General features: G+C 43.0%; 1 protein-coding gene and 1 long non-coding RNA gene across 3 annotated transcripts in view; one reads left to right on the top strand and one right to left on the bottom strand.

Moving 5' to 3' along the window:
- Positions 1–16760, bottom strand: part of ARL15 (ADP ribosylation factor like GTPase 15) — a 400782-nt gene extending 384022 nt beyond the window's left edge. Inside the window, exon 1 of the mRNA XM_046671970.1 lies at positions 16628–16760. Within this exon, the coding sequence (XP_046527926.1) occupies positions 16628–16675 (48 nt within the window). The 5' untranslated portion in view covers positions 16676–16760. The remainder of the gene's footprint in view (positions 1–16627) is intronic.
- Positions 16761–16939: 179 nt separating this feature from the next.
- LOC124244385 (uncharacterized) overlaps positions 16940–26814 on the top strand; it is an 11799-nt gene continuing 1924 nt past the window's right edge. The window contains exons 1-3 of one of the 2 annotated variants that reach the window (XR_006889990.1): positions 16940–17586; positions 20248–20351; positions 24835–26309. This is a non-coding gene — a long non-coding RNA (uncharacterized LOC124244385). Of the gene's footprint in view, positions 17587–20247; positions 20352–24834; positions 26310–26814 lie in introns of those variants that run through there. The other variant, XR_006889989.1, reaches the window with a different exon arrangement.

Here is a 26814-nt window from a genome sequence, read left to right as displayed (position 1 = left end):
TATTCCTGTAGTGTCTACAATGCCCTGGTGCCTAACAAACATACGATGTCGGTAAGTATTTGCTGAGTGAGGAAAGTTCGACAGGAAGAAGGGAGACAGGCTGGGAGGAAGCGGGGTAGGGCTTTTCTTCTCCCAAAACTCATCTGACATACACCCTTCATGAATATTTTAAAAGCTAGCAGATTATTTTCTTACTGTAGTTCAGTATTTGAACACAGGGCTGTACATCTGAATTAAAATTGGGGCCCTAAAGTCACTTTGTATCAAGAAAATAAACACTGACTAAAAAGTTGTTTAGTAAAAACAAAAGTTTTTGTGAACTTTGAATACCCAGGAAAATGCTACCATACCCACTCTTAGAGGGATATTCATTTGTCGTTGCTGCTGTTGTTTTAATCTCACTCAGTGCAATAATGTAAAGCAATTGGGATAAATAATCTTTGCCTCGGAGATAAAATCTTTAAAAAAAAAAAAAAACAGTTTATTTTTCCTTTTTCTCCCAAGGTCCCCCAGTACATAATTGTGTATTTTTAGTTGTTGGTCCTTCTAGTTGTGGCATATGGGATGCTGCCTCATCATGGCTTGATGAGCGGTGCCACGTCCGCACGCAGGATTCGAACTGGCAAAACCCTAGGCCGCTGAAGCAGAGCGCGTGAACTTAACCACTCGGCCACAGGACTGGCCCCTCGGAAATAAACTCTTAAGCACTCTGGATGTGGGAAAGAGAAGAGAACTGCTTTAAAAGAGAGGAGAGAGCCAAACCATCAATGAGCTTGTTAAATCTTGATTCTTCATCTCCTTCATTTCTTCATAATCATGCATTTTTATGTTGGCTTACTCAAGACAACCTGTGTATGAAGAATTAAAATATGCATCACTTCTTACATAGGTCTTTAAAATTTTAACTTTTGCAGCAACTTGTTTCATTACACATGTTCCCCTACATAACAAAGAGTCTGATTTGAAGAGTTTTAAAATGAGCAATTGAAGATATCTTCTTGACATAGAATCAAAAGAGAAAATTTTTACTAAGTCTGTTCTATGAAACTATTCAAGACAAATATGAAGCTTACAAAATCAATTATTTGTGATAAAACTGTAAGCACTCAGAAGACAACAAAGGGAAAATATCCACTCATGGCTATTTCCAAAGATGACCAACAGAATTAGGCATTTTCCCCAAATAAAGACATATTTGGGAGAAAATCAAAACATCACTAGCACAGGAATCTATTTCCCATACACTCAGGCTACAGAAAAATTACAGCCTGAGTCCACAGAAATGATAGAGAACAGCTCCACTTCAGGCTCAAGAAGTAATCCTGCCCATAGCCAAGGTCAGGTCAGCAAGGGCCCTGAAAAAGTCAAGAAATGCAAGGGAAACCCAGGAATGATCAAATAATCCAGTCTAAACGTCCCAGTCTTTAAAACACGCATCTTGAAAACCCAACAAATCATGGGGAAAAATATGCTACACTAAGAGAAATACCCCTGGTGAATAATGCAGAGGCACAATATTTCTATATAAAAACAGAGAAAGAGAAATGCAATAATCACAAGGGGTTTTCTACATCTAGCACTGGGACCTGCAAAAAGAACCAGCCGCACTCAGGAAACATTCAAAATGACAAAGAACAGCCACGTTATGCAATAAATCAGCAGCAGAGTGCTCTGTCCTCTACAGCATGCTGGCTCTCAGGAAGCATTCAAAGGGAAGACGGCAGAGAAGAGCTGGCCCATCAATCATGTGCTGAGGGGGGAAGTTCTCAAAAGCAGAAACTTAACTTTCAAACTGTTTGATTCCAACAAAACAGAAGTTGAGAGTTCTAAACAATAATATAATTCTAGAGCAGGACTTGAGAAAACTTGCCTATTTAAAGTGAGTCGTCTCATTTGGCCAAACTTATGTAACAGCTATAAGCAGAACCAGCCCTCAGAGAGATGTGGGCCACCGTATGCTATGCCAGGACCTTTCACTCATGTAAGTCAGAAATAGCTGCCACTTAAAACACCAACAGGCAGCTGCAATATCTTTAACCCAGTGCTATGTTTACTAGGTAGAGGCAGAAAGATTTTTGAAAGGCTAGTACTAGAAAAATGAATAGAATTGGAGTGGAATTTTTAGGGTAACAACAGTATCATAAGTCCTTGCTTTATATACAAAGTCCCAACGCACTAATAGCAAATACTTTTACAGTGCGAATGGTGCTAGGCTCTCTCTCAAATGATTTCTATATTTTGACTCAATTCTGCAAGGTAGGTACTATTATGATGCCCATTTTGCATATGAGAAACCTGAGGCCCAGAGGCTGCACAGCAGGTAAGTGACAGACCCAGGATGCAAAGTCCAGCTCCAAGGTCAGTGCCCTTAACCATCACTCAGTGCAGCCTCTCAGTCCAACCAGCGGCTTAGCACCTATCTTGTGTATCTGTGCCAGCGTCTGAGAAGACAAAGAGGCCCACAACCCGGCCCTGCACTGTGACATGCTGTGCTTTGTCCTGTAACAGAGACAGGAACAAAGACCTGAGGCAGGACCACCGCTAGCCCATTAGGCACCACTGTGCCAATGCACAGTGGGTACCTTGGCAAGCTGAGCTGGGTACCTCTGTGCAGTATCCAGTAAGCTTAACTGTCTAAGGCAGCCCCAGGGGCAGCCCTGGAGGGAGCCTCAGTTCAGTTTTTGAGGTGAAAGGCTGGAAGAAGAGACAGTTTAAATAAGAATAAGAGGGAAAGGTGAGCTCTCCAACCAAAAATTATTTCTGCAATACTATGTTCTGCGATCATTTTAACTAGATGGAAGTCAGGATCACCCAAGTCACTTCAGCTCTATTGTCAATGCATCCAGATTACTGCGTGATTGTTCCAGACATAACACATACGGGCTAACTTCACAGGCTGCCCTGACCAGATAAACTCCTGGCCCCAACGAGCTGCCTGCAACTGGCTTTCAGTCCAGCTGAAAGGCCTCAGCCTGGGCCTGTTCATCAGCTTCTGGACTCAGCACCACCAGTTCTCTGCCCTGGGAGTCTGGAGCCAGCAGGGACCCAAACCCCGGGGGCCCGCCAAGGAGACACAGCCCCTGTGATAGAGACACGGTGACTGAGTCCCTTGAGAGAGTCCAGTCTCCTCCCTCCCCAGGGACAAGGGTTCCCTTGGAATGCAACCCCTCTTAGCAGAAAAGTACAGGCTGAGCGTCTTAAGAATCAGGTAATTGTGCTGTGGGTTTATTTAACTGAACTAGGATTCCCTCCATAACACAACTAACTTGGGCCTAAGCTTTTTCCAACTTACTAACCAGGCAACTGCTAAATCAAATTATTTTGAGAGACGGTCTAACTTGATTCCACCATCTTTCATATTACAGTTACCTCACCCCGCACTGCTCTGTGCCTCGGTCTGCAAGAAGCCAGCCTCACACTAGTCCCCTCCCTCCCTAACCTTCCCATAGAACGCTTTGCCACAGTGATGGTGACAATGGCGGCGCAGGTGGGGATGGTGGTGCAGTTAATACGCATTAATTATGCAGTACTGGTTAAGAGGGAGGGCTTTGGAGCCAGATTTCCTGGGATAAAATCCCATTTCTGCCTCTTACTAGCTGTATTTCTTTAAACAAGTTGATTAAGCTTTCTGCATCTCAGTTTAACATCTGAAAAATGGAGATGATGCTAGTACCTTCCTCATAAGGCTCTTAGAAAGAGGCTGCCAGTATAAGCGCTGTGAAACTTTTGTGGGGTTTTTTTGCTAGGGTGATGAGCAAGAGGAGGTGGTAGAAAAGGTGGCATCAGGCACCGTTCTATAGTACACACACTATTTCAGTTAATCCGCACAACAAACCCAAGGTAGTTACGCTTACTATCCCTGCTTTGCAGAGGAGGAAAGTGAGGCCCTGAGAAGTTAAATAACTTGCCAAGCTATAGTCAGAGTGGTGGAGTCAGGCACTTCAATTCCAAGCCTGCAGTGCTCAACCACGACACGAATCCTCTACACCCACCACAGCTTTGTTAAATGTCCCCTCCACCTTGTGAGCTAAGCCAATCCCTCAAGATCACCCTCGAGGATGTCCAGACCACTCCTCCTCCCTTGCTCCTTTCAAGACTCAAGACAACGAGCTCTGGTATCTAGCACTGTCTCCCTCTCTTTGTCAAAGGCACTGGTCCACCTTCCCCTCATTCACTGAGGATTTTTGAATCTGGCTCAGCCTGTCACTCCAATCTAAATCCTGCCCTGGTCCTGGTGATTTCACCACCCATGAAGATGCTCCATCCCACACCTTAGCTGTATTTCCTCTTCCGCCTTCTAACCTCCCCATCTCTTCAGCTGCTGACCACAGCCACACATTGGAGCCTCCCCTCGAACTGCTCTACCTCTGCAATCTTAAATTCATACACCCTACTGTCTGCCCACGTTGGACTTCCTCTCCCTGCAGTCTTCTGAACAGTTACTCCAAACACCACCTATTGTTCAGCCTCATCAAGACCACTAGTCCCTTGCATCCTCTTTCTATATGCCTTCTTTCCTCTCCATTAACTCAGAGCTCACAGTCTATCACTTCAACCATTTTCTTGCCAGTGTCCTGAATTCCTCTACCCCGTTATGCACCCAATGACTCACTTTGGAAAAATCCTAACCCTTATCAAGCTTATTGCCCACCTTCTTGAAACCTACACCCAAACAGCTACAAAGTCTAGAAGGAAAAAAATAAAGGCACACAGCCACTAGACTTGGGTCATCATTCAGTCATGGTCTCTGACTTCAGCGCACAGCAATCAATGCTTCTGGGTCCCTGGTCATCTCTTGCCTTCATTCTTCACTATAGGTTCCTCAGACCCATGCACTCAAACCCCTACCCCACCATATTTCAGTCATACTCAGCAAAATGACCTCAAATTCTACTTCATCAGCATTTAACCATCTCAAGTTCAGTTCCATTTGAAAAGGAAAACTATGGGGCTGGCCTGGTGGCTTAGTGCTTAAGTTCACACACTCCACTTCAGTGGCACTGGGTTCTAGGGTTTAGATCCAAGGCACGGATCTAAACACCACTCATCAAGCCATGCTGTGGCGGCAACCCATATACAAAATAGAGGAAGACTGGCATGGATGTTAGCCCAGAAACAGTCTTCCTTAAGCAAAAAGAGGAAGATTGGCAACAGATGTTAGTGCAGGGCCAATCTTCCTCACCAAAAAAATTAAAAAGGAAAACAATGCCTCAATCTGCACACCCCTCTAGTCAGTGCTATCTTTCTTCTTTCATGGTGAAATTTCTTGATAGACTTAACTGCAGCAGCGTCATTTCCTCACCTTCCACCTGGCCTGTGACAGCGCACTGGCCAAGGTCACCACTGACGTGAATGAGAGTCACTTTTCAGCCATTATCTTCCATGATCTCTGGACAACGTTTAACACAATTGGCTACTTCCTCCTTCTGGAAAGTACCTCTTCTCAGCCTACTTGAAGGACACTCTCCAGGTTTTCTTCCAACCTTTTGGTTCTCTTTCTCTCAGGCTCCTTTTTAGGTTCCTTTCCTTGTGCTGATCCCACAAAAGCTGCGTGCCTACTATGTGCCAGCATTGACCAAGGCACTGGGCTTCCTTAGGGTTCCTCTCTTCCCATTCTGCACAACTCCCCCTGGGCGAGCTCATTTGTAGCCATGGCTTCAGATGATAACTGAATCTAAGGGCTACAACTGAGTGGTTAAGAATGTGAGGTCAGACATTCGCCAGACCTGAGTTCAAGTTGTGGTTCCGTCACATCATAGCCACAACACTCAATTTCTCTAAGCCTCAGTTTTCTCATCTCTAAAATGATAATAGTAAAAGAATAATGCATGAGAAACACTTAGCACTGTGCCTCCCACATGATGACAGTAATAATATAGTAACAGTATATGGTAAGTAACAATAACTGTTACCTATTATTTTTAACTCCATCTCCAAGAGACCTCTCTGAGCTCCCATCTACCTACATGAAACCTCAAGTTGGATTTTGCACAAGCAGCACAGACCTGGTAACACCAAAATCAAACTCCTTGTTTTCCTTCCCATCGTGCTATTCCTTCAAGTGCTACCCACCACAGTACATGACTCGATTAGCCAGCCCAATGCCTGTGATGGTTCTAAAACATGCCCCTAAATGCTTCAACTTCCTCCCACCAAGAGGTGGTGTCCGTCTCCTGCCCTTGACCCTGAGCATGCGTTTGTAACTGTCTTGATGAAGAGAATGCAGTACAAATGATGCTGCACGACTGCTGAGGCTAGGGTAGAAAAGACCAGCAGCTCCTGCCAGTTCCTCTTGGTACATTCACTCTGCAAGCCTTCAGCCTGGATGTGAGAAATGCAGCTACCTTGAGGCATCATGTAGAAAGGCCACATGAAGAAAGATGCCCCAGGAGTTCAAGCTTTTCCAGTACCCAGCTATCTGTGTGTTCCCAGCCCAGATGCCAGACAAGTGTATGACCAGGCGCTGATGACCCCAGCCACCCTGATTGTAACTTCATAGGGATCCTAAGCAAGAACAGCATAGCTGAACACGATTTACCCCCAGATTCATGAGTAAAATAAGCTGTTTTTATGTTAAACCACTCTTTTAAGGTAGTTTGTTACTCAATAATAGATAAGCAAACCGATGCTCAAACCAAATACCTGAGAATTATCCCTAAAATTTCCTTTGTTCTCATTTTCTACATCTAATTACAAAATTCTCGCAATTCTTAAATGTTGCTTAAATCCACGTACTTTTCTGCATCTCTTCTGCCCCTACCTGGTTGTGAATACCATCATTTCATTCCTGAATCAGCATCTCCCTAACTGGTCTTCCTGCTCCCGTTGGGGCTCCTTTCCAATCCTTCTTCCTACGGCAGCCAGATCTGACCGTGTCAGTGCAGGCAAACTCTGAAGGCTCCTGTATGATCCCAGCGGGGCTCTGCAGCTTCACGCGTAGCCACTGCTCCCGACTGCTCCAGCCACACCCAGTCCTTGGAGTTCCTTGAAGTGACGGGTTACTCACCCCTGAGTCTCTGCACCAGCTGTTCCTCTGCCTGGCCCTGGCCCTGCCTGTCACTGGGCCAACTCTACTCAACTTCAATGTTGCAGAGAAGAAATGAGTCCTCTGGGAAGCTGTCCTTGGCCCTCAAGTCTCAGTTAAGTTTCCCCTTTATATACTCCCTTAGTACCCTTTATTTCCTTCTAAATAGAATATGCTACTCCCAAATGTAATTACTTACTTTTCATCTCTACAAGAGTCGTAAGTTCCTTGAGAGCAGGCCAACGTCCTATTCACTCATAGATTCCTAGAGCCCAGGACAGCGCCAGAACATAAAAGGCCTATAACATGTTAGAGTTGTTTAAGTGAATGAATGATAAATTAAGACAACTTTATGATCACTTAAATCATAGAATTAGAAAGAAACAATGGAAAGAAAGCTAGTTATTCCAGGAGGGAATCAAATACAGGACTTCCAACCAAGTTTTCTTCTCTATTGCAATTATAAAAATATGTACAGATTAAGATTACAGACGCGCTACCAGCCCTCATAACAACTGAGGCTATGATTACTCAATTCCTCCTGCCCGCCAGTTTCCTCATCCATAAAATAGGAATAATAATAGTTCTTCCACCTCTCAGAGAGTTGTTGAAAGGACCAAATGACTGATGAGTGCATATTAAGCACTGCCTGCAGAATCTAGGACAGAGTAAATTCTCAGTAAATATTAACTATAGTCATTATCACCAACTTTGCTATTAAATAACTTTGACTTGACAAACAGTAGCTGATTATATCCAGGCACTGTCGTAAGTACCTTGCAAATACTAACTTATTTAATCAATATCAAGAGCAATAAATGCTGGTTATCTTTTGACCCTACAAATCTACTTCTAGAACTTGATCATAAAGCAACAGTACTCCAAAGGATTAGAAACTATGCGTGTAATAATCTCCCTTTAGAGAGTCACCATGTACGTTTGCATATTAAAGGCTGTACAATAAAGAAACTTGTTTGACCTAGTTTCCAAACCTACTTGGCACTGGAACCCCTTTTTGTAGTAAGACTCATTAAAGTACTAGAGAACTACTGCTCCTTACAACACACTGTAGTAAAATATCCAGAAGAGTTTATATGAAATGTCCATTGCAGCATTATTTATATAACAGACCAAACTGGAACAAACATTAAATATTCAATGAAAAGGTGATTAGTTACGAAAATTATGGCTTACCAGTATAATATAGAAAATTAATGTTGCAGAAGAGAAATTGTTAAAATTTAAACATTCATAAGTATAAAAAGGTTATAAAACTATATCTTCATTATGATGCAGGGTTAAAAAATGTCAGCTGTTTCTCTATGGGTTGCTAGATAACAGACATGTTTTCCCCCAATGGACTTTGCTGTGCTTTCCAAATTTCCTTCACTAAGCTTTCACTTTAATAATAAACATGTTACCAAAATAATTTCAGTCCTTGCACAGGCAAGAATATAAAAAAAAAAAATATATATATATATATGTTTACCTGTATATGTGTTAATATGATCACAAAACGATTGTTGTAAGCTGTAAAACAAACTGATGAATGATAATAAAGACTGAAATGCCCATAAAATTTTATTAAATAATTTGTGATTTATCATGTAGTACTAAAAACAAGTAAACACAGACACACAACTATGCCTCAAAACCAACACCTACTCTCTTCTGTGAGCTTCTCACAAAATCCAAATAAGATCTCTACATATAAAACCAGACATGGTAAAATTCAAACCTGAAATATAAAACACGCCTCTACTGACACACAGCAATATTTATTAATCTCAAAAACATGAGAGAAGTAAAACAAGTTCCAAAAAGCTAAGGGTGGTATGTTACAATTTTTGTAAAATTGTTAACACAGGCAAAACAATACTAATTATTATTTATGCATACATGCAAACGTAATAAAAATGCAAAAACATACATGAGAACACCACCCACCAACTTTGGGACAGCGCCACCACTGAGAAGGGAGGAGGAAGACAGCACGGGGGAGCAGCAGGCTTGAGCTGTAGCCTTAAAGTTGTTTTTCTTGTTGTAAGCGAGCACCAGCGTTTTGAAGTTAAAATGGCAAAATGTTAACAACTGTTCAATCAGGAAGGCAGGTACACAGAAACGCATTTAATTATTTTCTGTACTTTTCTGAATACTTGTATTTACTGAAAACAAAACTTTGAAGGAACTGTATTTCATCTTAGCTCCTGAGTCCATGCACAGATTGATTAGGAACAGATGCAGCCCTTCTGCATCTCAATCAACAGTCCTGGGAGGGCGCCAGACTCACATCTGCCTCCCCCAAGAGTGAGAGGCCAGAGAAGTGGCGATCCAGTTGAAAAAGAACCCATGGGAATTCCTCTAGGGAGACATGGACATGATTACCAAGAGACAAGTCCTCAAGCCTGAGAGAAGCAGTCTAGAGGTCAGAGCAGTTCCCAGCAAATCTAGGTAGAAAGGAACCTGATAAATGAGATGGTCCTGCAAATCTAACTTTTCAAATGGTTAGTTGCTATCGAAATCAAGTAGGTGTGTTTGGCTGTGAACCAAAGAGCAGAATGCCAACGTTTATGCAAAAGAGTGAAGGAGACAGCAGGTCAACAAAGGAAAGTAAATCAGTGAGTAAACTCTCTCACCTTAAGGTCCTAACCCACCGTTTCCCAAGCCGGAGGGCTTTCCTCAAGGAACCATGTGACAGCAGCACTGATAGGACCCCTGAACTTCCAGCATGGCGTCTATGATTCAGGCGGCACCTCTCACTCATCCTCTCAACAACTATTACTATTAGGTTGGCAGCACTGAATAATGCTCACAAGCATGGGCTTAGAAATGCCAAGTTGGCTCACACCCTAGTCCGGACACTCCACTGGTTACACGATCCTGACCAATACTCCACCTCGAAGAGCCTCAACCTCCCTCTTTCCTAAGTCAGTAAGCCTTCTGTAAGTCAGTAGTATCTGGTTAACAGGATTGTTGGGACAATTAAATTAGGTGGTACAAGTAAAACACTGCACTGTGCTTGGTATGTAGTCCCCTATTTACCAGGTACCAGACTGGATTCTGGTGATAAATTGGTGATCAAGATGGTCAAGGACCCAGCAGTGATGCAAGTTACGTACTCAGATGATGGCCACTGCCCTGGGGTCATTCAAGGGATATCCCCATGGCTTTACTTTAGCACTAGAAGTCAGGACCGGCTACACAAATTTGGGTGCAAGATGAAAACGCAAAGCGCCAAAAATTAAGAATTTCAAGATGGTGACCACAGAGCATCAAACCAAGCATGGGGCCCTTCTAAACACCGGCCCCCGTGGCTGCATACCCATGAAGCCGGGCCTGCTAGACATCAATGTGCCCAAACACTTTACAGACACTCAAAAATGAGGGTCAACCAGCACTGGGCTTCACAGACTCATCCAAACACCTGAAGCATTTGGGGAGATGCCGGGGGAAAGCCAGTGCATAACTAAAGGGGGCTGCAGGCTCCAAAATAAAACTCATAATTAATTCAATCTGTAAGAAGTATCAAGGGAAATTCCTGCTTCCTTTCTTATCGACAATGCAGTCACCAGACCTTATCTTAACAAAAAAATCTTTCCTTCTCTAAATCTACCAATCTACCTCAGAAAGAAACCCTTTATAGTTAATGTCATCAGGGGACTTTGCCCAAATGAAATCCATAAGGAATAGACCACCTGGGGCCTCATGTCTGCTGCGACAGCCCCACTCCCCAGAAGGCACTTGATAAAGGAGCATAGCAGACTTCACATAAACTGACAAACAGATCCTGAGCCTCAGTGACCTCTTCAAAAGAAAACTGGGGCTTCTGGCAGACACGAAGTTAGCCCTGAAGCGACACTGGGGGTCTGAGTAACACGGTTGCCTGGAAACCCATTTGTGGTCATTTGAAGAAGCATTAGATGCTGAAGGTCACCTCCGTGACCAGAGTCAGGACACTGTGGCAGAAAGCTCAGGACACAACACAGCTTTCTATCTATCTTTCTATCCAGCCTCCTCCTTAACGGTCATTTAGCAGAGCGAAGTCCTTGAGGAGGCAGGAACATCTGTCAGCCTGCTCCCAGCCCCTGGTTTCTTTTACTTGGTCAAGGACCACTTTTATGGACCCCTTTCCTCAAGCAGCAGCATAGCATTTACGTGAAATACACGGTAAAAATTTCAACTGCATTCCAACAGCTTTAACACCAAGCTGGGAAGAAGGCAGTGAGAGGGAGGGCTCCGGGGCCACAATCCCAGCTCTACTGCTTGTCAGCTGCATGAACTTGGGGAATTACACTTCTCTGGGCCTCGGTTTAATGCTGTTACACGTGGAAAGTACTTACAACTTTGGCACACAGTAAGTGCTCAATACATGTTAACTGTTTTCACCTTCATAACTCATATGCCTAACTCTCCCCACCCCCAGCATGCCAACAAGCACATGGTTTTGGCATCCTTTAGAATGCAAGCTCCCAGAGGGCATGACTCACGTGCCCTGTGTGTCCTCTCCTAGGACTCAAACTACCAGACTAGAGCCACAGGAGCTCGAGGACCAGAGCTAATGCCTTTACAGCAAAGTTCCTGCCTAAGGATATGGATGCTCTTAAAACCTTTTTTTTTTTTTGAGAAATATCAGCCCTGAGCTAACATCTCTGCCAATCTTTTTTTTTTTTTTTTTTGGCTGAGGAAGACTGGCCCTGAGCTAACATCATGCTCATCTTCCTTACTTTATATGTGGGATGCCTGCCACAGCATGGCCCAACAAGTGGTGTGTAGGTCTGCACCCAGGATCTGAACTGGTGAACCCCCAGCTGTCAAAGCGGAATGTGCGAACTTAACCACTGTGCCACTGGGCCAGCCCCTCTTAAAACTTTTTTGCTGTAAGAACTCCAAGATGGTAGATGTGTTTATTGTGTTCACATTATTTTTATCTTATGATTAGTAACAGACTATGTGATTCTGCCTAATCCAACTGCAGTTAAGACTAAAAAAATGCTTGACCTATATTATTACTTTATAGTCAGTTTGACCATAGTCACAACACACTACCTATGTTCATCAGCATTCAGGGTTAAAAGCACTTTAAGATAACTGAACATCAGATAAAAATCACAAATGTGCCTTTTCGAACAGGCTCATTTATGACTTACTGGTACCGATGAGCTCTGTTCTTCGTAGGACATTATGAACTTCCGTTCTTGGTTGGTTGGTTGGTTAGTTGGTTTTTACCCTGTAAATGGTGATGGATTTGTGTTGATCCATCTACCTCTCTCACCAGATGTTCCCCACTGACACACGAATTTTTATAGTGGCAGGTACAGCTGTGACCAAGAAACTGGGCCAGGTTCACCAATCTATACAAGGAAGAAATCTAGAAGCCCAGCTTTATTAAATCTCAAACACCACACATAAATGCAATGATGGTTAAGTGACAACCGGCATCCAAGACTCATCAAGCATATTTAGTTACCACATTTGCAAGTTCACCTTTGCATTTTAGTTCACAATAAAACAAAGAAACACATTTAAAATAGAAGAAAAGTAGCAGAAAGCTAAGGAGCAAGTCAGAAGCTGCCTCCTCCCCTATGTACCTTATCCAACCTGTTCTGCCACAGGTCCACAGAGCCACAAGCCTGCCGGTCCTACAGGCAAGGGGATCCTGGTTGGGTGCTCATCCCTCACAACTTTCAAGGCCAGGCACAAGGCAGAGGTTTCATAAATATTTGTTTAATGGATTAATAAAAATATTAGAATGTGGTTTTATTTTTCTAGGTATTAAACAATCCTCAAGAAAGTCTTGTGACTTCCTGCAGGCTCATTACCACTCCAAATCTTTCCAAATACTGAGACTAGTTTAAAAGGTAGGCCAATATTTACCACTGAGCAGGAAGAGTCATTCCACAGGAAGTATAAGAATTATATCGGCATCGTAATTATAACACATTAGCATTTCACATCTGAAAAGCAATGTGCTGTTTATAAATTGCTTTCCCTCCATTATCTCATTTAATCATCATAGGCATTACACAAAGCATAACAAGTTTTATTGCTGTCATTTTGATGGCAGAAGGGGGAAAAAGGTGAAATCCAGACCAATCAACACATATAAATCAGGACAAAAGAAAAATTTAACTGAAAGGAATCTAGGAATTGATCTTGTCTAACCTCCCAGGAAAACCTGGTCGACATGTTTTTCTCTTTCATTCCAGCTTGACTATTTTCTCTTACCTTACTCGAAAAGCTCTGCACATTGTCTTAACTAGTTCTACCTGTCAGAAGACAGCGAGAAAGCTGCTCGTCCTGCCTGTTGAAACAGCAGCAAAATCTTTACCCATAGATCTGACAGGTGTAAATATGGCCTTTAAAGCCCATCATAAAAATGGGGAAAAGGTGTGTGGCCTCCTAGGCAGACCCTCTTATCAACAGGAAAACTAAGATTTTTATATTTAAATTGCCAGCCAGGCTAAACAAATGACATCTTGATAATCTTAAAGTTAAGAGTGAAGGATACATTCTGAATTCCCCAGAACAAGACACCTAATCCAAACAGATTTTATCTTGTCTCCGTGTAGAAGCTGGTGAGAAAAGCAGAATCGTCCCTTCGGTCTCACATTCATGCACTTCAACAAATACCGGGCCCTACTACGTGCCAGGACCCAAGTCAGGCACCAGGTAATACATATAATTATTTAGGATTAACAGATTACCACTATTTCCCTGAACTGAAATCAACAAAATCCTGTCTTAAATACTAAGGTACTATCCCTGTCCCCCACCTTATCTATCACCTCTAACTGAGAACATTTCTTTCAAGATAAGAAATCAACAGCAACCTCTAAGATCAGAGAGCTTCATCATCTGTTTTAATATCCACAATCCTATTAAAAGCTGTTAAAAATAGCACCTCTGTGGGTCTCTCATTTTTCTTCCTTTCCACTCTCCTGCAAATGAAAAAGGTTAAGTGATAACATCCAGTCTAAAGAACAATGGACAATACATACATACATACACACACACACACACACACACACACACAGCTCCCTCTTTCAGCTTCCAAAGGCAACAACAAGAAAGTCTAACACCGATTCAAAAGAAAAAAGAAGAAAAGATGGCACACACCATTATTCCTCTCAAGTGCATGGCCAGAGGCTTACTCTAGTCCACCAGCTCAGCAAAACCTAGAGAGTCAAACTCGAAATGAAAGGGGCACTTTTTCTGGAAGGTAAGTAAAAGAACTTGGGAATTGACCTATTTTAAAAATAAGATCCCAGATGCAGTCAACGGAATTTTCATTTTTCAGAAATTAGTTTTTAATAAACACCAGATGAAAATTATGTATGAGCAATCCAGTCCATCAGAAAGGCCAGAAGAAAGGAATGATGTGTGGCCCATCATTTTCTCTGAAAGTTGATAAGCAAAAAGTAAACACAAAAGACCACCTCAGGAGGGTTGTTTTTTTTTTTTTCAGTCCAGTTTCAGTAAAAACTGGAGTTAACGTTTATGGATTTTCTTAAATCCTTTCAGAGGGATACTCGACACAGTCATAAAAACTGACTTATTTCCTCTAAGATGTTTTTCTCAGATCCAATGATTAGCCAGTGATTTTCATAGGACTGTTTCACTGCACTTGTGAATTTTTTAAAAAGCATAGACAAGTGACAAAACAATGATTTTTTTTTTTTTACAAGAAAGCAAAAGTTGAGTGTGTGGGGGCGTGGCAGGTAAAACAAAAAGGCCACATCAAATTCAAGGCCCATCGATTTTGCCACAAAACTGTTAGTAAACTGACAAATCAATCTGCTTTTAAGGGAACCTAGAGCCCAGACATTCCCGCTCCCAACCGACTCTCCATCTAGAAATTAACTTGAGTAATTAACTGGGGTTTTCAATTCTTTCACTAAATGCTTTGGTGGGTTTGGCATCTCAAAGACAGGTTTGCGATGCAATTTGTAAATTTAAAACATCCAGTAAATAAAAGTAATAATAAAATGATCAGAATCACCTGACTTCCTTTTTAGAACTACCCACTTAAGTATCCAAAATTAGCTCTCAGTAGCATAGGTAATATCACCCTTTCCTACTTGGTAATTATTCTCAACAAATTTTGGCTTTAATCTGGGCAGACTGCAAGACAAAACCATAGTACTGTATTTTATAAGACAGGCTACATATTAATCAGTTATTTAATTTAGAAAACAATCTTTAAGAAACATTTGGCAACTCTCTCAACCTACATGGCACGTTGTGTTTTAAAGAATGCTTATAATCAGATAATCCCGGTAACCGGCTCCAGTTGTGGGTGGATAGCCTCCCGTCATCACAAAAATAGAGGCAGTTACTGACAGCAACAAATAAACAAGAAAACAGAATTTGAACTCAGTAATTTTGACTCTGCTCCATTCACAAGGTCATGCGTTAACTCGGATCACCACCTTTCCCCACAAGATCACCAACCATGCTTTAGGGGAAACATTTCCTTCAGGTAAAATAAGCTCAAATACATGGTAACACATTATAAAACCAGTCCTTCTCCAGCATTTCTTGATCATGAAAGCATTTACAGTCTGAGTACAGCCTTAAGTGTAATTCCTAGAAGGCACTGGGAAATCTCTGCCAGGCCAATCTGCAGTGGAAAACCGACTGCCTGTGTCCGACAAGATGACAGGAGGGTCAATGTTTCTAACCATCTACTTCAACTCTGCATTGCAATAGCGGTTCCGGCTAACAAGGTAAACCTGGTAATTGTATAGGATGGAACACAGCCAGTGTCAATGAGGATCCCCCGGAACACAAACAGGCAGCTCTGGGGAAACATAATTTCTGGAACAATTCAGGGTGCTTGCATAATTTCACAAGAACACACATACAGGGCAATTTTTTAAATAGTGTTCCGTCCCAGCACGGTGCTGACACTTTTCCCACCTAAACTTCTCAGCACAAGCCCGGCCTAAAAGCACAGCTGGGATCCAATCCGTGCACAGGGTAAAGCCGGCAGGCACCCACGACAGCAACGGCGGGACAATGCCTGCCCCTACCCAGACCAGTTCTGGCCGGGCTGCGATGTAGTTTAGCCCCGTCGACTTTATGGTAATGTGCTTTTAAACCCTGTCCGCGATCGAGGTCAAAGCTTTACAGATCTAATAACAACCAAATGACCGGGGCTGCCGGGCACTTAGTGAGCCATTCTGGTTATGGCTCTTTAATAGTACCTGGAGTTCTGCTGAAGGGAGAGCGGAAAACTCCTGCTTCCGCGGAAAGTCCTTTGCAGAGCGCAGAGGGAAGCAAAGAACCCGACGGCGGGCAGGGGACGCCCCGCGGCCGCGGCCCCATCTCTCGGGCAGCCCCAGCGCGCCGCTCGCCCCGCAGCGCGGCTGGCCCGGGCCGCACCTTTACCTGTCAGCCCCACCACCCCTCGGCGCTGCGGCCCCGCCGTCCTGGCGGCCGCCCCTCCAGGTCCCGGCACAGCTCTAGAGGCGGCTGCGGGAGAAAGAACCCCAAAGGCATCCCATCCCAAAGAAAGAAAGCAAAAAGGCTGTTCCTCCAGGCACAGGGATATCGGGCACTCGGGGTCCAAGAGGCGACACGCCACCCCTGCCCCACACCTACCAGATAATCCATGTACAGAAACGCCTCAGTTATCCGGAGATCAGACATCCGGCAGCCTAAAGCATCCGGAACGGCTCCGAACCCGGAAAAAAAAGCAAGCGTCTCTGGCTGCGAGCGAGCAGCCCCTGAAAAAGCCAGCAACAACGAAAATAGCCGAGAGCAGCCGAGCAGCCGACGATTACACAAGGGGCGCTGCCATTGGTCGGGCGGGCGGGCAGAAGGAAAGGAGTGCGCTGATTGGCTGCGGTGACTATAAAAGGCAGGCCACTGCGGGCGGCAGGAGAGAAGCGCGGGAGCAGGCAGGGCGCCGGTTGCTGTGAAGAGGGCGGAGGGGCGGGGGCGAGGGCGGCGCAGGCGGAAGGACTAGCCGGGAAGAGCGGAAAAATCGGCCGATGGTGCCGCTGCCTCAGTTCTGCCCGCTTCTGTAGCCTCCTTGCTGGGTACAGCGGAGCAGAAAGAGCCTTAGTGTTCCCTCCCAATCCCCCAGTAAGAAGCTAGCGCTGAAACGTGGGAGGCGTGGTAGCCACCGACATTTAATGCCTCTCTCCCGCTCGATTTCTGAAGGTTCTGCGGCCTGGAGACGGCATCGCGGGCACGCTTCAACTGTAGGGGACGGTATTCTGAACAGGCAAGAGCCTGTGACTCGGGGGTGGTCCCTCCGCACCTTCAGATGAGAAGCTGAAGACGTACAGCTCCAGCCTGACGTCCGTGGGGGGTACACCAAAGCCCCCGATGTGGCCAGAGGTAACCCAATAGGCTCCCCCGTTACGCCAGATTATCCCTGGAGAATTCACTCTCCACCACGTGAAAGGAAGAGACGAAAAGTTTGGGGACTCGATATAAGTCGGGAAGCAGCAGCTGGTCAGCTCTTTGCATGCTTTGAGTCTAATTACACAGAGCACAAATCCATTGCCCATGAAGAAAAGGAACACTAGAATGAGCCCTCTGAAAAAACCCAGGTAATATAGTGTTTGTGACCCAATGTCATTTTAAGAAGTAAAGGTATCTATAAGCAGGTGCGCTTGTGCATTTTCTGGTTAAAAAAAAAAAAATACTTGGAAATTGTCATTGGGATTTCACTATTGCATTAAACTGGGGCGGGGATGCTGAATCAGACATGATAAGAACGCTTAAGGCTCTATCTTTTGAAGATTCAGGCTGTGAACGACCACACAACGCCAGACATCTTACCAGGTTTAGGTGACTACAGTGGCCCCCTCCCCGCAGGTTAAGGAGGATGAGAGAGGGGATTCCTCCCACTTGTATTAATACAGCTTCCATACAATAATGTATCAAGAGTGAAACTTCCATTGAAATCTTTCTGAAGTGACTGCCTGACTATATGTTTCCTGGGTTGGATTTTTATTTTCCCCCTGCCTTGGCTCCTTCCTTTTTTTATCCTCAGGAATGAATTTCCATAAGGTAAGTTTACCTGGGGCTGCCAAAACAGTTCTGTTAGATAACACTGGAATTCATCCTAAATATGCGGATAATTCAGAGTGCAGCTCTTTAGAGGGAGCCGCATGTTGGTGAGCCATGTGATTTTGGGCATCCTATCTCATCTCCCAGCTGAAAAAGGAGAATTCCTATGGCCAGAGGGTTTTTTAAAGGAACTAAAAGACTAAATATACACACTTAGTACAGAGCTTGACTCTGTTGATCCTATTTACAGACAAGGGTGTGTGTGTCAAGAAGAAATTCTACTTCTGAAGAAATTTTAATGAGTTTTTGCCTATGCAAGAGTAACTCAACTCAGTTGCATTAAGCTGTTAGATCCGATTTTGATTGTTCTTGGCTTTCTATTAAATCAAACAGAGGTAGGTTTAGAAGAGATTTTGACCTGGATTCTGAAGGTGATGAACTTCCATAAACCTACAGCACAATTGGTTGAAACTGATGGCAGAAGTTGCAGGCCTCTTACACTTGCTAAGAAAAATAATTCAAATAGACAAGGAACCTTTTGAGTTTGTTTGTTTTCTTCTTTCCATGAATAAGCATATTGCAAATAGATAAAGGACTTGAGTTAGCAAAGAGACACCTTTTGGTCCATTTTCCTAGTGGTAAATGTTATTATCTTGCCCACTGCCAAGTGAGACTCTTGAGAAGCCTGTCAGTTTCTATGCAGGGGAAGATATCAATCAGGAGCAGTTGGCTTCTGCCTTTCTTTAAAAGCTAACCTTAGAAAAAGTTCTGAACAGAAGGCCATTAGGCTAAACATGGTTCATGCTACCTCTAGGAATTAGTAAATGAGCCCAAAGCAGGGAGATGGAAGAATTTGTTCAAGGAAACGTTCCCAAGCCTGCACCGTAGTACTCGCCGTATTCCACACCACTTGAACATTTGTTATGACTGGCACCAAGGAAAACTTTGTGTTCAGTGTAATGTAGTAAAAGAATCATGTTGCCTTTTGGAAAAAGAGTCCTTATAAAAGAAACCCTGAAGCTTCAGAACTCCATATGGAGCACATTTTTCTTATTAGGTGTTAATCTTCTGGGACGTTAATGTGTCCACCCTGGTGCAGAAGAAAGAGGCCAACTAGATTATGTTGGTATAGACAGATAAGACACTACCCACTGCATGAAGCTGTAGTCTTAGCTGATAGAGGCAGTAGTAACAGCAGTAATCACCCCAATTCATGCTGTTAAAGAGAGTGTTGAGAAGTTAGAATGCATTCATTCAACTTACCCCACTATATGCCAAGTAACAGGCTGCAGTCTTGAATAAGACATGATCTCATTAATGCAGCTTTGCTTTTGCTCTCAATAAAAAGAATGACCCTCTTCCAGATGCATAAGAAAACATGTATAAACTCATAAGGCAACTACATTACTACACAGGTATTGAGGAAAGAGGCCATCACTGTTGCTTGTCGAAACTAAGGAGAAATCCTTTTGACAGTCCATACTCTACAATTCCATAAAGACCGCTGGCTAGCCAGATTTGGAGGAAAAATTTTTCTTAAAGTGTTACCTGTAGGAAACAAACTGAAATGCATTTTTGCAACCTGGTCTCCCAGATTCTACCAACCAGAAAAACCAACGTGTAGTGGTTCTTTCCACCTATTCCTTTTTTGTTCCTCATTTGATACATAACTTAAGAATACTGTCTTTACTAGTTTTGTGTCATGCACAGTCAATATATAAAGTTCATCATAAACCTTTTCATAAGTGTTTAATGGCTATATGAAGTTCTATATAGGTACTATGTTAACAAATCTTCTATTACATACTACTATTATAAATATTGCAGTGAATGTTTTCTTATAAAACTGTTCACATCTCGCTGTCCTAGAGATAATGTCTACAAAGGGTATAAGTACTTTCACTACTCTTTCCCTACTGGCTTATAGTCTCCTTTCCCCTATCCCAACTCCAAAGTAGAGAGTGCTTATCTTGCCTCATTCTTGCCTTGGTTGAGTATATTATTCTTTCAGAGCTGAGAGATGATGTCTTTCCTCGGAGTAACTCAAACCATGGACACTCCTTTTTCAGAAAAGGTGGAGGTGTGCAGACAGTGAATTCTGCACAGGTCATCAGGCGCTGGGTTTGCTCGTTACTGCCTCCAGTAACTCCTGTGACCTTGAAATTCTCTTCTGAGCCCTGTCTTTTTTTTTTTGCCAGGTGGTTGCCTTGACTCCTCACCTCTGATTTACCCGCCTTCTCTGCTTCCTAAAGCTAAACAAAGTATCACTATGTCCTAGAAGATGAAGCTCGCCAGGAAGCTGGTAACAGAACTTGATTCATGTATAGCAAAAGTCAGAATGAGGTTGGGGGAGCAAGGATTTACCATAAGAAGATAACTCACCTCTTCCAAAAAGGGTTTGCTGGGTCTTAGAATATTAAAGCAAGATAAGGCATTTAAAATCAAGAAACAGCACTTAAAGTAGTAAATAATTATAGCAGGAAAACGTTAACTAGACCTCACAAGCAACTACTATTCAAGCATCAAATATCAAGAAGCTGTGTAAATCCCTCTTAATACCTCCCCAGCATCATTTAATCTCGTGGACACAGTCCTGCATTGCTGATTGTATTAGCTCCCTATTGCCACTGTAACAAATTACCACAAATTTAATGACTTAAAACACAAATTTATTCTCTTACAGTTCTGCAAGCCAGAAGTCCTGAATCTTATGGGGCTAAAATCAAGGGGTTGGCAGGCCTGGTTCCCTCTGGAGGTCCCAAGGGAGAGATCCTTGTCTTTTCCAGCTTCTGGTCACTGTCTGCATTCCTTGGCTTGTGGCCACATCACTCCAGTCTCTGTAGGCGCACTGCCTTCTCCTCTTCTGTAATCTAATCCCTTTCTGGCTCCCTCTTCTAAGGACAAATGTGATTGCATTTAGGGCCTACCCAGATAATTCAGGATAATCTCGCCATCTCAAAATCCTTAATCTATCACACCTGCAAAGTCACTTTTGCAATTTAAGGTAGCATTCATAGTTCCAGGAATTAGGACCTGATATCTTTGGTGCCATTATTCAGACTAACACGCTGATCTTATGATATGCAGAAAAAGCAAATACTTCCATGGAAATCCAAAGGAACAAGCACAATTTACTAATGCCTAAGGAATCAGACGAGTGAGGATAAACTCCCAACTCCAGGAAGAATTTGATCAATTAAAACTTTGTGATGCAGCCCCAGGGGCCTTTACAATTCTATTTACACAGTTCAATTACTTCTCATCTGGCAATTGAGTACATTTTTCTTTACACTTTAAAAAAAATAACCTTATTGAGATATAATTGACATACCATACAATTCACCCATTTAAAATTATGATTCGGTGTTTTGAAATATTTACAGATTTCTGCAAGTATCACAATTTTAGAACATTTTCATCACCTCTAAAAGAAACCCTGAACCTTTTAGCTATCACCCTTTACTGCTACCCTCACCCCTGGAAACCACTAATTACTTTGTCTCCATAGACTTCTCTATTCTGGACTTTCATGTGAATGGAATCATATAATATGTGGTCTTTGTGATTGGCTTCTTTCACTTTGCATGTTTTAAAGGTTCATCCATGTTACAGCATCTATATTCCTTTCTATGGCCAAATAATATTCCATTGTGTGGATATACCACACTTTGTTTACCCATTCATCCATTGATGGACATTTGGGTCACTTCCACTTTTCAGCTGTTATGAATGCTGCTCCTCTATTATACTTTTAATCTCCATTTCTTTGGAGGACGTCAATATTAACTTTTTCTTCAGACCTCTTCCTCTTTTCCTTCCTCTCATCAGCTAAACATTCTGCTTCTTCTAGACCAATTGATCTAAATATAGATGCATTTTCTTCAACATTTAACCAAGGATTTTCTTACAAAGAATTTTGTTTATCTGCTTCTCAATCTGATTGGTCCTTCACTCTCCACAACTTCTTGAGCTCCAGTAGTCAACTTTATTCTATTTTTTTTAAGATTGGCACCTGTGCTAACATCTGTTCCCAATTTTTTTTTTTTGCCCTTCTCCCCAAAGCCTCCCCCCAGTGCATAGTTATATATTCTAGCTGTAGGCCCTTCTGGTTGTGCTATGTGGGACACCACCTCAGCATGGCCTGATGAGCAGAGCCATGTCCACACCCAGGATCGAAGCTGGCAAAACCCTGGGCCGCCAAAGTGGGGTGCGTGCACTTAACCACTTGGCCACAGGGCCGGCCTCAGCTTTTTTCCTATTCTAAATTGAATATAGAAGGATAAAAATCTTTGAATTTTTTTTCTGCTTTTTCTCCCCAAATCCTCCCAGTACATAGTTGTATATTTTTTTTAGTTGTGGGTCCTTCTAGTTGTGGCATGTGGGACACTGCCTCAGCATGGCCTGACAAGCGATGCCATGTCCGTGCCCCGGATCCGAACTGGTGAAACCCTGGGCTGCCAAAGCAGAGCATGCAAACTCAACCACTTGGCCATGGGGCCGGCCCCTCTGTGAACATTTTTAATCGTACAATGTTTCTGGTGGTTTTGAACATCCTGTGGGTTGAAACATCTGAATTGCTTTAGTCTGCACGACAGGGAATAATGTGCTAAGTTTCTTGAAAGTCTTTGAATAACCAAGATTCTAAGCCTTACTTGATAACCAGATTATTAAAAAATCAGAATGGGAAACCAGAAGAATCAGCTATGTATCTTCAACTGTAAAATATGCATTGTTCCTTGACAGTGATTCCTTTCAGAAAGTGAAAAAAATGCCCTTTAGAGCATAAAGATGCTTTGGAGACTGAGATAAACCATATGTGGGCATTTGCTTACTCATATTGGAAGATCTGTCGACGAAAATAATCCATAACCAATCTGTAAATGAAAATTTGGGTGAGTTTATTCTGAGCTTAAATCTTAGGATTATAACCCGGGAGAGTCTTTCCACAAAGGAACAGAGCACTCCAAAGAAATGGGGGTACATAGGTGGGTTATATACCCTCAAAGAGGGTGTTTCACTATGATTGAAATGTCCCTCCCACAATAGTCACAAGATTGCCCTGTCTGCACAGCGCTTGATGGACACAGCAGGTAGTGGGTCTGCTATCTTCATGGGCGTAGCAGGAGGCAAGTCTATTGTCTCGAGCTGGACGGTCACAGGTGAGCGCAGCAATCAGTTTCTAGCCTAAGGAAAGATGCTTAATCCTTAAGGAGACGCCAGTGTTGGGAGGGGGAGGGAAGTTGCACCTTTACCTGATGGGCCTTTGTTCTTGCCATAGGGAAAATCTAAAGCAGATATACAATGCATGGTCAACGGCCACAGTCAGGCCCTTTTGGAAAGACAAGTTCAGGCCGAATTAGTTTTATATCAAATGGCTTGCTCATATTCTCCAATATATCCTATTGCTTGCCATTTTTATTTGACAGATCATTTTTGACTTTTAATAACCACACCTTAAAAACCAATTAACATAGGATTAGAAATCTGTTTTAACATAAAAGCTTGTAGCATGTCCTTAGTGCACCCAAATCAACAAAAAACACATTAGAACATACAGTCCAAGGCTATGAGATGAAACGTATTAATTCCCCAGGGACTCTAATAATTTAACAAAGATCTAGCCATCTCTTTTATTTAAAAAACGGAACTTTTTATGAACTCTCTGTAATTTTAGAGCATCAGCTATCGTAAATGCTGCTCCTCTATTGTACTTTTAGCCTCCATTTCTTTTGATCACGTCAGTATTAACTTTTTCTTCAGACGTCTCTTTTTTCCTTCCTCTCCCACAGCTAAACATTCAACTTGTTCTAGACCAATTGGTGTAAATGTGAATGCATTTTCTGTAAACCAAACTTACATGCCTTCCCTAACATACCTGTGACCTGAAGAGCTCAGTGATGGATTTTATAGTCTCCCAGTCGACAATCCACATCATTCTTCTTATTTGATATACAGTTTTCAGTGTTTCATTCTTTTTTCTGAATTCCTTCTCTTCCCAGCTGACTTTGTAGGATCTAAATGTTTCCTGTTGTGGCAGGTTGGGTTCTCCAGGAAGCAAATGCTGAGAGGGAGTGGGGAGTGCAAAAGATTTATTAAGAAATAACACCTGTAAAAGAAAAGAGCTGCAGGATTGGGCAGGGGGACCAGCAGAACATTATACACACCTAACAACGTCTCCGCCTGTCTTTTGGGGAACTCCCAAGCAAAAACTGCCCATTAGAGGAGTCCATGTTGGGCTAGGCCCTTGTCCCACCACCTTGCCTAGTCATTGGGTAGGGGCAACCTCAAGAAGAGAAAAACCCAAGGAAAGTGTGACCTGGGCTTGAAAGCTGAAGCAGAGCTCGAAAAGCTGACAGCAGGAGACCGTCAGCTAATCACGTGCCAGGCAACTGGGCAAGTCCTTTCTTGAATTCTGCATGTCCATGTCGGCCACACATGTGTGTCTGAACCTCCCTCACAGCCTGGTTTGGCGTCTTGCATATAGCCCTCGCACTAGTAAAGATTGGTTGGTTTTTAAGAGTATGAACTTCACTATTTACTACAACCAACTCTGTTGTGTCAATGTGTCACTACCCGAACATACCTGGTCATACCTCCTGATCTGGTCAGCTCTGAGTGTGGGAAGACAAATTAACAAATCCACCTGGCCCCGTGATCAACATGCTGAAACCTCACTGCAAAATCACAGATGAAATAATTTTCCCAATACCATGTATTATGTAGTTGAGGTGAGGAATTTCCTTCCCTAATTCCAGAATATCTATTTTTACCTTGTATTACTGTAGAAGTAACAAGATCAACTCCTGCACCTCCACTGGCCAGTAAGGGAATAAAAAGAGACCACAAAGACAGAATTAGAGACACCAGCATAGGAGAGATCAACCGTTTTGGAAAACAGCAAGTGGATAGAGAAGTGACAATTAATGTGGCAGAACAGAGAAAGCTGAAGCCCAAGTTCTAGGGTGGGGAAAGGCAGCAGGCTGATTCCCACTCAACTCTCATCGGCTGGGAAGTGAGGCACGTGACCCTCTGCACCAGGAGAGACTGAAAACACAGAACAGCTGTGAGTCCTGCAAAGGCGCATTTGAGCCCACAGATCTGCCTCACTCCGTGAAGCCAGGTCCCCACCCCACTGGCACCCTGAAAGAAGACCAGAGTGAAAGGTTATTCCTGAGTTTAAACTTGACCTCAGGGACACCACAAAAACATAAAGGCAAAGAGTAAATTCTGTAGAACTGGAAGCAAGCTGAGGAAGTCATCCAAAAAGATAATGCCCTTGAGCAAAGCAAATTAGAATATCAATGTGGAGGTTTGATATCCAATTGGGTGTTTCAAGAAAAACAACGGCAGTGAAGAAGAAATGATCAAATAATTCTAGCAAACATTCCACGCCCTGACTGTGCATTTCCAGATGGAAACGACCAGAAATGCCCAGAACAATGAATGAAAAAAGACACATTACCATTACAGAAACAACAATTTAAAAACCTTCCTATAGAAGCACCACACCAGACAGGTTTACCGTCACGTTCTACCAAACATTCCAGGAACAAGAAATCCTGACCTTAAAACTATTGCAGAGTTGGTTTCTTCTGAGGCCTCTCTCCTTAGCCTACAGACAGCTGCCTCCTCCCTGTGTCCTCACGTGGTCGTTCCTCCCCGTTCCGCCCGTGATGTCCCTAGCTCTCTCTGCATCCTAATCTCCTCTCCTTATAAGGGCTCCAGTCAGATTGGCTTAGGACCTCCCCTAACGACCTCATTTTAACTTAATCACCTCTTTAAAGGCCCTGTCTCCATATACAACTACTTTCTGAAGTACTGGGAGTTAAGGCTTGAACATACGAATTTGGAGGTGGGAGCACTTCAGCCCATAACAACATTCATAGTTGGCAATCTAAGAAGAAAAGGGAATTTCTTCAGATTGATGAAGAATATCTACCAAAAAACGTAGAGCACACATATTCAATGGTGAGACATTTAAAAGCCTTTGCTTTAAAGTCAGAAACAAGACAAGGAATGCCAACTCTCACTGCTTCTATTCTACGCTGTACAGAAGATCCTGGACAGCAGAATCAGAGAAAGAATATAAACAACAAAGATGGAAAGGAAGAAACAACTCTTCTGCAGATTGTGGTTGTGTGTGTCAAACGAATCTAAATATCAGTTATTAAAATGAAAATAAAATAAAATCTTGTTAATCCTTAAAAATCAATGTAAAATTAATTGTATTTCTAGTTACTTAGCAACAAAGTTAGGAAATGTGATTTAAAATAATCTTTAAAAGAGAAATCTTGGGGACTGGCCCCGTGGCCAAGTGGTTAGGTTTGCGCGCTCTGCTGCGGCGGCCCAGGGTTTCGTGGTTCGGATCCTGGGCGTGGACAGGGCATGGCTCATCAGGCCACATTGAGGTGGTGTCCCACATGCCACAACTAGAAGGACCTGCAACTAGGGTATACAAGTATGTACTGAGGGGGATTTGGGGAGATAAAGCAGGAAAAAAAAAAAAAAGAGAGAGAAATCTTAAAAGCACCTAAGAATAATTCTTAAACTATAAGATTTTGAGAGAAATTGAAACCTTAGAGAGATATGATGTGCACGTGATGCGGGGTCGGTGAGCCGAGGAGTCGAAGAAAGATTTCTTAGACTCTCAAGATCTGGCAGTAGTGCTTTTTTATTTAGAGAATAGTGTGGAATAGCATGGGGACAGGACCCATGGGCAGTCAGAGCTCCTGCTGCTGCCGCTTCTGCTGCCCCCGCTGGCATGG

The sequence above is a fragment of the Equus quagga genome, chromosome 9, assembly GCF_021613505.1.
Source record: "Equus quagga isolate Etosha38 chromosome 9, UCLA_HA_Equagga_1.0, whole genome shotgun sequence".
NCBI lineage: Eukaryota > Metazoa > Chordata > Mammalia > Perissodactyla > Equidae > Equus > Equus quagga.
Note: the sequence above shows the minus strand (reverse complement) of the source record. Positions and strands in the feature narration are given on the sequence as shown.